Source organism: Pelophylax lessonae (genome assembly GCF_965119305.1).
Source record: "Pelophylax lessonae genome assembly, chromosome: 8".
NCBI lineage: Eukaryota > Metazoa > Chordata > Amphibia > Anura > Ranidae > Pelophylax > Pelophylax lessonae.
In genome coordinates, this window is record NC_138775.1 from 278,091,729 (window position 1) to 278,104,279 (window position 12,551).

Below are 12,551 nucleotides of genomic sequence, written 5' to 3' on the forward strand. Positions count from 1 at the left end.
ATGTGAACATTGAAAAATGTGGAACAAACAGGGATTTCTTCAGAACAACAAAAGGTAGGAATCTGCATAAAGTTTGTTACCTTGCAATGTACAGAGATCACCCAGAGGGGAACGTTTTTGTCTCAACAAAAGTGGAGTTCCCACAGGCATGGTCTTTTTTTGGCTGAATGAACTTGCAGGCAGATCACACACATCATATTATTACTTTTATTATTTTTTTATAACACAATACTTTAATATGAAGATTTTATTCCTGTATAAACAGGGTGACATATTAGGTCCCTTTCACAGGACTGCTCTGATCAGGTCTGCCTGTTGTCAGTTTTGCAGGGGGACCTGATCGGACAGTCCATTCACCCAATGGACTTGCATCTGTTTACACCTGCTTCAAACTAATCCGATAAAAAAAAAAAAAAAAATGAAGGTGATCCGTCTTTCTCTGTCTAGGTGGATCGGATCAGAGGGCAGTCAGGTGTAATTGGATAGGAGAGTCTGTTTACACCCGGTCACCCTTAGAGTAGATTGGGCTCTGTCTGTGTCTGCTCTGCAAAAACTAAGCAGACACGGATCTGTCAGCAGGGGATCAGCGGACAGATCCCCTGCTGTTAAAAAAATGGAGTCCACCCTGAGTGAAAGGGGCCTTACACGGCTCTTAACAGATTACATAATATTGTTCTCATCAGTCCCTATCTCATGGGAGCTTACAATCTAATGACCTAACCACAGTTATGAGAGTACACATATACCCGGTAGAACCAATTAACCTATTAGAATGTTTTTGGCTTGTGGGAGGAAAGAAAACCCACACAAACATATGAATTTCATTCAGACACAGCACCCCGCTGGGAGCTGAACTTGTAATACGAGTGCTGAAAAATACCAGTGCCAACCACTTAATCACCACGCAGGCCTGTCTTTTACCAGTTTGTATTGGGGCACATAAGGAGCTGGCCACCAAGACTTGCTGGGAATGTTTCAACACGCCGCAATTGTCATCTTATAAAACAAAGACACAGAGGCTGCAATCATATATTTGTACTGTTGGGTTTGTTGGCTGGTTTTAGTCCCCGCTCAGAATTCTAGTAACTCAGAACTGAGTGTATTAGTCCAGACCACCAGGTGATCCACCTCCTCTTCCTGAGGTTCTCCATCACAGCTGGATCCACAGAACCACGTCGTAGCGTCTCTATTGAAATCGGATCTCTGGCTTGTATGAGGCGCTGTGTGTCCCAGGAACTCAATGCTACAATTTTCTGAAGAGGGTGAGAAGGGAAAGTTAGAAAGGCATGTGTGCAGTTTTAACAAGTCCTAAGCTGCCCGATGAGTAGACATGTGCAGTGCTTTTAGTTCCGAATCAAAATTCTAACAAATTTTTCATTATTTGGGAATTAGTATGTATCTTAATTTCTGAATTACAATAGAAATGAATTTAGACTAATATGAAATACCAAAATTAAAATTTCAGAGGAAATTTAGATTAGTTTTTGAATCGAATTTGAATCAAATAGAATAGAAAGGATTATAATAGAATAGAAAATAATAGAATAGAAAATAAAAAAATAAAGAGTAAAATAGAATATAAAATAAAGGAATGACAAAAAAATAGAATAGAAAGTAAAGGGATAGAACAAAATAAAGGAATAGAATAGAAAGTAAAAGAATAGAATAGAAAAGACTAGAGTAAAACAGAACAAAATAGAATAGAAAAAAAGAACAGAACAAAAAAAAAAAAAAAAGGAATAGAATGGAATAAAAAAAAGAAAAGAATAAAATAGAAAGAATATAACCATCTTCTGAAATTCCAATTTCAAATAGAATACATTTGAATTCAAATAAAAAAGAATAGAATAGAATAGAAAAAAAACATAGAATAGAATATAATAAAATAGAAAGAATATAACCTTCTTCCGAAATTTGAATTTTGAATAGAATAAATTTGAATTTAATAGAATAGAAAATAAAAAAATAGACTAGAAAATAAAATAAAATAAAAGAATAGAATAAAATAGAAAGAATATAAGCATCTTCCAGAATTCTAATTTCGAATAGAATGCATTCAATTTGAATAAAAAAGAATAGAATAAAAAAAAACAATGGAATAGAATAAAAAAAGGAAAGATTATAAGCTTCTTCCGAAATTCAAATTTTGAATAAAATCAATTTGAATTTAAAAAAAATAGATTAGAATAGAATATAAAAAAACAATAGAGTAGAACAAACTAGAAAGAATGTAACCATCTTCCAGAATTTGATATTAGAATTGAATAGAAAATAAACAAAAATAATAGAATAAAATAAAATAGAAAAGAATAGAATTGAAAATGAAAGAATAAAATAGAAAAAAGAAAAGAATTGAGTAGAATAGAAAAAAAAAGGAACAGAAAAAAACAATAGAATAAAAAAGAATAAAGTAGAAAAATAGAACCTTCTTCTGAAATTTGAATTTCAAATAGAATAAATTCAAATTTAATAGAATAGAAAAGAATAGATTAGAATAGAAAAAAAAGAATAAAATAGAAAGAATATAACCATCTTCAAGAAGTCAAATTTCGAATAGAATAAATAGAAAGAATATAACCATCTTCAAGAAGTCAAATTTCGAATAGAATAAATTAAAATAGAATAGAAAAGAATAGAATAGAAAAGAATAAAACTGAAAATAAAATAATAATAGAGAATAATCAAATAGTAAAAACAATAGAATAGAATAAAATAGAAAGACTATAACCTTTTTCCGAAATTCGAAATTTCGAATAGAATAAATTTGAATTTGAATAGAACAGAATAAAATAGACTAGAATAGAAAAAAACAATAGAGTAGAATAAAATAGAAAGAATGTAACCATCTTACAGAATTTGAATTTAGAATAGAATAGAAAAGAATGGAATAGAAAGGAATATAACCCTCTTCTGAATTTCGAATTTTGAATAGAATAAATATGATTTCGAATGGATTTTGAATGGAATTCAAATTATTTTAAATTTTCTGAATTCAGTCGAAAAGAGTTCGAAAACACAAAATTAATTTCCAAAAACGAATTTATAAATTATATGAGTTAAACTAAACAAAATAATTGCAAATAACAAATCAATTTGAACCCGAACAAATTAAACAAATTCAGAAAAGTAATTAAAGGAATTAGATGAATTTAACTAAACTAATGTATGTAAATAAAAAATCGAAATGAAACTAAACCCATTTTTTCGTTCTGAACATGAGCATTGCCACCTGCTATAGGCAAAAAACTATCTTACTGTGTAAATGCATTAGGCTAAATTCACTAAGCTATAATAAATATTTGATAGAAATGATCACTATTGTTATCAGCTCTGGAAGATAGTACTGTATGCCTTACATTAATGGGTAGGTGCATGCATGATAGATTATATATGCAAATACAGTATATAAGATCTGGTATGTATGTAGCAGCACTAGGCACGCTCCTACAGCTCCCACCTCCACATTTTCAGGGTTCCCAGGACTTCCAGAACTTCTGCCAGAACTTTTAGAATCCCTGCCAGTACTTCCCATGATGATCACATAATCCCTGCCAGTACTTCCTAAAGCACTCATAGAATCTTTACCAGTACTTCCAATGCTGCTCGCAGCAGCCCTGCCAGAACCTCCAGTATCCCTCCCAGTATATATACAATGGCACTCAAAGATACTCTGCCATTCCTTTTAATGCTGCTCGCACAATCCCTGACAGTATTTACGATGGCACTCGCAGATACTCTGCCAGTACTTTTCAATTCTGCTTGCAGAATTCCTTGAAGTATCCCTGCCAGTACTTCTGATGGCACTCGCAGAATCTCTGCCATATCTTCTATTGGTGCTTGCAGAATCCTTGTCAGGACTTCTCGAATCCTTGCTAATACATCCAATGGCACTCGCAGAATCTCTCCCAGTACTTCCAATGGTGCTTGCAAAATCCTTTCCAGGACTTCCAGTGCTCCTTGCTCCCTGGGTGTGCACTCTGACCCAGAGGAGAAGAATTTAAAGTGGAAATATACTAGCCTCCACTCCAGCGATGGGGTGTTCAGGAGCTCACTGCAAGCCTCTGACATCTTCCCAGGCTTCTTATGGCTTTGGCCATTCAGACTGGCTTGGTTGAGATGACATCACTCTCACGCATGTGTGGGAGTTCAATCATCTCAGTATATGAAGAAATTGTTCACTCAGCTGCACAATGCGAATAGGTAAATAACAAACTTTACTACAGAGGAGACGTATTTGTCCTTTCTGTATGTAAAAGCCTTTCTTAGCTGTCATCAGAACAAGTTGGAAGTTAAGCGACTTTGGCAAGGGCTAAATAGTAATGGCTGGATGACTGGGTCAGAGCAACTCCAAAACTGCAGCTTGTGGGATATTCTCGGTCTGCAGTGGTCAGGTCAAAAGTGGTCCAAGGAAGGAAAACCAGTGAACCGGCAACAGGGTCATGGGTGGACAAGACTCATTGATGCACGTGGGTAGTGACAGCTGGCCTGTGTAGTCAGATCCAATATAAGAGCTACAGGAGTTACAAATGCTGAAAATGTAAAGGCCGGTTCTTATGGAAAAGTGTCAGAGCACACAGTGCATTGCAGTTTGTTGTGTATGGGGCTGTGTAGCCGCTGACCCATGTCCACAGCTAAAAGCACCTACAACTCTTATGTGAGCATCAGAACTGGACCACAGAGCAATGGAAGAAGGTGGCCTGGTCTGATGAATTCAAGAATGGTTTGAGGAACAATGATTTTGAGGCGTTTGACTTGGCCTCCAAATTTTCCAGATCTCAATCCAATCGAGCATCTGTGGGATGTGCTGGAAAAACAAGTTCACAACTTACAGGACTTAAAAGATCTGCTACTGACAGCTTGGTGCCAGATACCACAGTATACCTTAAGAGGTCTAGTGGAGTCCATGCCTCAAAGGGTTATGGTGGGTAGTCATAATGTTAGGGTGTGTGCGTGCGTATATGTATGTATATATCAAATCTGAATTTGGCGGCTGACCCTAAGTGGCCATTCACACTGGTACGACTTGTCAGGCGACTTGGTCAGCCTGACAAGTCGTGCACCGTCGCTCCCACTGTGTAGTACAGGAGCTGTTCTAATAGGAGCGACACAAGTCGCTCCGACTTAGAAAAAGGGTCCTGTACTACTTGGGGGCGACCTGGAGGCGACTTGCATTGACTTCCATTATGTGAAGTCCGTGCAAGTCGCGCTGCACGCGACTTCAGAGGTCGCCCCCTAAGTCGGAGCGACCTAATGTGAACGGGGTGTAACTTGTTTCAGGTCAGTGGCTATAATAATGGCAAGTACTGTATATCCAGGCAGTTAGCTAGAAATGGCAGCCTTTATATTTTTCTTTGGACCTTTGATCTCTTTTGACTACAACAGTATTACATGATAAATAAAGTATATATCTGGACACAAATTTGTCAAACAGGATATCTCTGCGCTTGTTGGAGGAGTCAGTTCATTAACTGCTAAAACTACAAAACTGCTGCTACTTCACCAAATAACGATATATATTGGAAAACATAAATAAAAAGAATAGTAGCGCTACTTTGCGCTACTATTCTTTTTATTTAGTATTACATGATATCTATGACTCATTTAACTATATTATATAACCATTCACTATACCTCTGACTGCAGGGGAATTTGCGCCACCGTGATAAATATAACAGTACTTACCCGACAACCTGCAGAACACACAGTTGTGAGAGTCTTCCTTGCTCCCCAGCTGTGTGGATGGAATAACTCCTGTTCTATCATCATTAAGCCCAGGGGTAAGGATGTTGTATCTATTGATGTAAAAAAGATATACAGTATAATGAGCATTTTGTAATAGATCAAAACAATTTGGTGCAGATGCTTATAATGCTCATTCAGACGGGTGATTATTAATGTCTTCTGTGCAGAGTTGCTGGCAGATGTGTGTACATCCACCTCAGAGCTGCAGGTGTCTGGACTGTGCACCCGTTCCTGTGCATCCAGTTCTATGGGCTGCCTGTATGCAGCTCTGAGGTTGATGCACACACATTCACCAGCAGCTCTGCGTGCAGGATGGGGAAATCGCCTATCCAAATGAGCACTCAAAGGGTTAAGTGACAATTTTATTTTGGTTGGTTTTTTATCTGCTTGTTTTTCCTCTGTAGTACAAATACTGTGTCGGGCCGGCTCCTACAGGCACAGCAACATACCCATATGCCCCCGCCTGCCTACTCCCCTGTGATTTGACACAGCACAAGTTTGTCAGCAGATCCCGGCCAATGATTCATGGCCGGGACCTGCTAATTGGCTTTGTCCAATTACAGCCCAGAGCACTGTGTTGACAACCAACACAGAACTCTGTATATAGGGACCAATCACTTTGTTTCTTTTCCCTGCAAAGCAGGGGAAAAAAGACAAATCGATCTGTAGTGAAAGGCAGTACATATTACACACATTACACATTGTTGGGCACACGATTAACGCCTTGATTGCCCTAGATGTTAACCCCTTTCCAGCCAGTATCAGTGACAGTGTATAGTATTAGCACTGATCACTGTATTAGTTTCACTGGAGATGTCAGTGGCAGTTAGTAAATTCCCACAAGGTGTCAGTTAGTGCTAGATTGTCCGCCACACTATCACAGTCCCATTATAAGTCACTGATCAACACCAATACTAGTATATTAAAAAAAAAAAAAAATTCCAGCATACAATACATACCATAGTTTTTAGATGATTTAACTTTCATGCAAACCAATTAATATACACTTATTGGGATTTTTTTTTTTACTAGAGAAAGACATGTAGCAGAATAGATTTTGGTCTAAATTTATGAAAAATTTAGATTTTTTTCTATTAAATATGTTTGATAGCAAAAAGTAAATATTGTTTTTATCCCCCCAAATTTCTGGTCTTTTTTTGTTTATATAATGAAAAACCCAGTAAAAAAACCCACCAAAAGAAAGCTTAAAAAAAGTATTCATTAATTGTCCACATTTTGTCATGTTACAACCAAAAACGTAAATGTATTTTATTGGGATTTTATGTGATAGACCAACACAAAGCGGCACATAATTGTGAAATGGAAGGAAAATAATAAATGGTTTTCAACATTTTTTACAAATAAATATGTGAAAAGTGTGGCATGCATTTGTATTCACCCCCCCCCCCCCCCCGAGTCACTACTTTGTAGAACCACCTTTCCCTGCAATTACAGCTACAAGTCTTTTTGGGGAGGTCTCTACCAATTTTGCACATCCAAGAGTAAAATTTTGGCCCATTCTTCTTCGCAAAATAGCTCAAGTTCTGTCAGATTGGATGGAGAACGTCTATGAACAGCAATTTTCAAGTCTTGCCACAGATTCTTAAATGGATTTCGGTCAGGACTCTGACTGGGCCATTCTAACAAATGAATATTGTATGCTTTGATTTAAACCTTTCTATTGTGGCTATGGTTGTATGTTTAGGGTCGTTTTCCTGCTGGAAGGTTGAACTGGATGGACTGTTGTCTTTTTTCTCAACCTCAACTACTATGTAACCTCCGCCCCATTCTCATGTCTTTTGAAGACTCTAACAGGTTTTCTTCTTAGATTGCCTTGTGTTTGGCTCCCTCTATCTTCCCATCAACTCTGACCAGCTTCCCTGTCCATGCTGAAGGAAAGCCTCTCCACAACATGATGCTGCCACCACTATTGGCACTTTCCACTGCAAGTACCGGCTCGGCTCTACTCGGCCCTGCTTGGCCCTGCTTGGCCCGGTTTGCTTTTCCAATGCTGGTACCGCATAGTACGGTGTTGGAACGGTTCGGTACGGTACGGTATGGTTTGCTTTTCCACTAGTAGTAGTAGTAGTACTAAAGTAGTACTAAGTAGTACTAAGTAGTACTAAAGTTAAGTGGGTGGGATAACAACGGGGTGGGTGGGATTCTCTGACCAATAAGTGGCTAGTAGTGACTGCATGCAAAGGATTGTGGGATATGGTACCGGGTATGGTACCTCTTGGAACCACAATTGAGTAGGTACTGTTTTTGAGAGCTGTACCGTTCGGTTCCATGCAGTGGAAAAGCGCCACCTTACCGTACCGAACCGTTCCTACACCATACCATGCGGTACCAGCAGTGGAAAAGCACAAAAGCGAGCCGAACCATTCGGTTCCATGCAGTGGAAAAGCGCCAATGTCTCTCGCTCCTCCCTCTCTCACCCCTCCTCTCTCTCTCACCCCCTCTCTCTTTCTCTCTCATCCCCCTCTCTCTCTCTCATCCCCCTCTCTCATCCCCTCCTCTCTCTCTCACCCCCCTCTCTCTATCATCTCCCCCTCTCTCTCTCATCCCCTCTCTCATCCTCTCACTCTCTGATCCCCCCCTCTCTCTTTATCTCACCCCCTCCCTCTTTCATTCCCCACCTCTCTCTCCCTCACCCCCTCTCTCTCTCATCCCCCCTCTCTCTCTCTCCCTCCCTCACCCACCCCCCTCTCTCTCTCCCTCACCCACCCCCTTCTCTCTCTCCCACCCCCTTCTCTCTCTCCCACACCCTCACCCCCCCCCCCCTCTCGTGAGATCTAAGAGGTTCATGCTGGACTTGTAGTCCTTCAATTTTGGAAGGAGTCACATCCGTTAAAAAAGGAGTGGGGCAGATTTACATTGGGGGGGGGGGGGTTGCCCAATTTTAGTCTTGCCTAGGACAGTACAAAACCAAAATACACCACTGCCTTGGCCTTCATGTTGCTGTTTGGTTCTCTAACAAGCCTCTGAGGACTTCACAGAACAGATGTATTTATACTGAGATTAAATTACACACAGATGGACTCTATTTACTAATTAGGCGACTTCTGAAGTGAATTGGTTCCACTAGATTTTAGTTAGGGGTATCAGAGTAAATGGGGCTGAATACAAATGCACACCCCAGTTTTCAGATATTTGTAAACAATTTCAAAACCATTTATCATTTTCCTTCTACTTCACAATTATGTGCCACTTTGTGTTGGTCTATCACATAAAATCCCAATAAGATACATTTTAGTTTTTGGCTGTAACATGACAAAAATGTGTAAAATTTCAAGGGGTATATGAATACTTTTTCAAGGCACTGTAAATTATATAAATTTAATTTGTGTACAGTGTTTCATGAATGTGCAATCACCAGTTAAAGTAGCACAATGCGAAAAAGCACAAAATGGCCTGGTCATGAAGGGGGTAAAATCTTCTGGAACTCAAGTGGTTATTATAAACACACACTATTTGTTTTACAAAAAAACTTTTAAAACATAACCAAGGATTCTCAGAGCACCATGGTTTACCTAAAGAAAATACCACAACAGAAGAGTGGCTTGCTTTCCAGTTAACTTTGTCTGGCATAACCATAGCTGAATATTGAAAAGGGGAGTAAAGCTCCAACTGCTGGCTGGATAGAAGACTGGATGATATGAATATAATGATGCTGAATACAGCTGTGTGTTTATTCAGTCGTGTGTTATCCTACTTACTGTTTGCTTGCAGTACTAGTCTCATTGGTTTGCTTGTACTGTGTTTTGGATTGGAGTCCTTTGTGCCCTGCCAGAAAAAAAAAATGGAAAATGGATTGTCCAGCATTGTTCTGAGGTTGAAACCTGTATAATTTAAAATGTATGTAAACCCGAACACTGAACTTCTCTTATTTGCTCCCTTTCTGTTTGGTAAATACACCACTGGAAGCATTTTGTTATATCTGTTTAAGTGGCAAAAAAACCCAAAAAAACAACAAAAAAACCTCCACACAATTCCCTCTTCCACTGCCTCCATTGCATTTGGCTGTAGTGCAGCCCGTTTAACCTCCATACGGCTTGGCGGTAGACGATATTGCCTGATGAATGCATTATGCATTCATCAGGCAAAATCCCAGCTTTGTTCAGGGTGTCAGGATTGCCGGCACACAAACCGGCTGGTTGCTCGGGTCTCCTGGTGGGACGGAAAAGCCCAAGCAAGCCGCGGAAGGTGGCAGGGAGAGGGGTGGGGGGACATCCCCTCCCGGGGCTTGTAACAGCAATCAAGCAGCTAGTTAGCCACTCCGATTGCTCTTAAAAGCGAGTCGAGCAGCGGCTCTAAAAAACAATGCTGGCAGCAGCTGCAGGCATCATCCCGGTAAAACCACTTGAAGTCAAGCGACATACTGGTACATCGATTGGCAATTTGGCAGCAAGTTGATATTTGAGAAATAAGATCTGCTTTAGGTATAATAGATATATTTTTTGTTTTATTTTTATTAAACCAATATCCCTCTAAAGTTTGAGTTTCAAACACTGTGTTGTTTCCTGGAACAAGAATGACATCTACTGGTCATACAAGGCACTGCCTGAGGTACCACTGCAGACAAAACCGATCCTTTTCAATTTATATCACACAAACTTTTTCTGATATAATAGATATGAAGCATGGCAAGTCTAATAAACATTGGGATTGTTGTAGACAAGGCTCACAGTTTCTATACCCCTGTCCATCTTACCTGCAGCTTGTAAATTAGCATCAGTTGATGTACCGATTTCACTCCAAATTTTGTGATAATCTTCAAAAGAAATGGCTTTTATCTTCCTGCAAGATCAAATCACAAATAATGATGAACAGTCTATATTCCTAAAAGAAGCATGTAGTAAACACTTAGTGGCTAGATATTACCCGACTGTGGACAGTGGGAACTCCTTTTTTCCTACCGTGCCCATTATGAGGATCTTCCACCATCCCTGCACCAAGTTCCCGGGTTTCTCCATACCTACGGTTCCCATTATGAGGATTTTTCATCATCCCTGTGCCCAGTTCCTGGTTCTGCACACCTGCTGTGCCCATTTTAAGGAACTTCCACCATCCCTGCACAGAATTCCCTGGATCTGTATACCTACTGTTCCCCTTATGAGGATCTTCCACCGTCCCCGTGCTGGGTTCCCTGCTCTGCACACCTGCTGTGCGCATTATGAGGAGATCCCATTATTCATGCACTAACTGGATCTGCACATCTACTATGGCCATTATGAAGGGTTCTCCCCATCCCTGCTATATTTTCTATTTATGGTTTATTATGAAGAACATAACAGGAGAAGCAGGGACCCTTAGGTGAGCACTAACCATGAGGCAAGGCTAGAACCTTGCCTCAAGTGTCACCCTGTCAGTGGGAAGGGGGGAGGGCAGCAGGCCAGGACTGATTTACATAGCAAGGACACATAGGCCTTCTCCATCTGACCTTTCCTTCCTTACAGCATAGCCCAGAGCACCACTGCATGAATTGCAGCTACCATCTACCAGCATCCAATAATAGCATTCACTGCCACAATGTATTGCTGTGTCACTGGGGTGGGCAGGGAAGGTACTGGCAGGTGGGCATCCTGTGTACGCTCGGGTGTTAGGCTAGTGAAGGTGATGTTGAATGTTTTTTAACAATACAACACACACACACACACACACACACACCAGTATAACAACAGATCTTGAATGTTAAGTTATGTTCTTCCAATGCTGTCTGATCTATCTGGCATGGAAATGAGGTGAAATTGGTGTGCTCCATTTAGAATGTAAATGTCACTATGGGAGATCTCCAAGGTTCTGTGCCATTGTGGAGGCCCTGAGGATCTGCTTCTAGTTGCATCAATACAGTACTGATTGTATCTCTGTGCATGTTCCTGGTTGTGTCAGTATGGCACTGATTGTGTGTCTGCAGTTTGTGTGGATACAGTGTGAGATTCCTGCTGTTAGAATAGTAATTCAAGCATATTTTGTGGATAGATGGACACATTGGTGCAGTGTATACAATGATTAGGCTCTTGTTTAACCATGTCCACTATTAGGTGCAATTTGGTCAAGCACCTAATTTGCATGGCATGTTTTATGTGCTGCAGCTTTTCCCATATTCTATTCAAGTGATTGTAAAGGCCAAAGGTTTTTTTCTGCATTCTCTGCATTAAGGTAAAAAAAAAAAACTTTCATGCTTAGTTCCCCCCACCAACTCCACTAAATATTTACCTGAGCTAAACCTCGATCCAGCGCTGTGCTGAGAGAAGCAGTGCTGCTCCCTCTCCTCACAAGACACATTAGCTCCTGCTGCTTTTAATCCTGCGAGGAATAAGCTAGCAGTGGGGCCAAGACACAGACAGCCCAGCTTGAGATTGAGCCCGCATGATTGTCCCATAGCAAGCACTTGGAGCAAGTGGAGGAGCCATGATCGCTGGAGGGGGACCCAGAGGAGGAGGATTTGGGCCGCTCTGTGCAATACACAGAGCAGGTAAGTATAATATGTTTATTGTTAAAAAAAACAAAAACAAAAAAACACAACAGGGTCATACTTACAGGGGTCGCCACTGCGACCCGGCCCCATGCTCCAGGGGGCCCATGCGGCCCCCCCAGTATACCTGAATAGGAGGGTGGCAGGGGCATGTATAGGAACCGATCCCTCCATGTAGTTGCTGAATGCCCCCTTCTCCTCCTCTCCCTAATGCAGACATTCAATGGCTGCGGAATGAAAATGGAAGACATTGGTTCCTCCACATGCCGCCTCCCTATCGCTGTCCTGCTGCTCCAGGCTCCTGTGTGCTTCCCTGCCCCCCCCCCCCCCC

The 12,551-nt window shown here is 40.5% G+C and overlaps 1 protein-coding gene across 1 annotated transcript in view; it reads right to left on the reverse strand.

The window, feature by feature from the left end:
* Positions 1–1,027: 1,027 nt before the first annotated feature.
* UBE2U (ubiquitin conjugating enzyme E2 U) overlaps positions 1,028–12,551 on the reverse strand; it is a 55,483-nt gene continuing 43,959 nt past the window's right edge. The window contains exons 8-11 of the mRNA XM_082265166.1: positions 10,457–10,542; positions 9,462–9,528; positions 5,683–5,792; positions 1,028–1,253 (exon numbers count right to left, since the gene is read on the reverse strand). Of these exons, the coding sequence (XP_082121292.1) occupies positions 1,072–1,253; positions 5,683–5,792; positions 9,462–9,528; positions 10,457–10,542 (445 nt within the window). The 3' untranslated portion in view covers positions 1,028–1,071. The remainder of the gene's footprint in view (positions 1,254–5,682; positions 5,793–9,461; positions 9,529–10,456; positions 10,543–12,551) is intronic.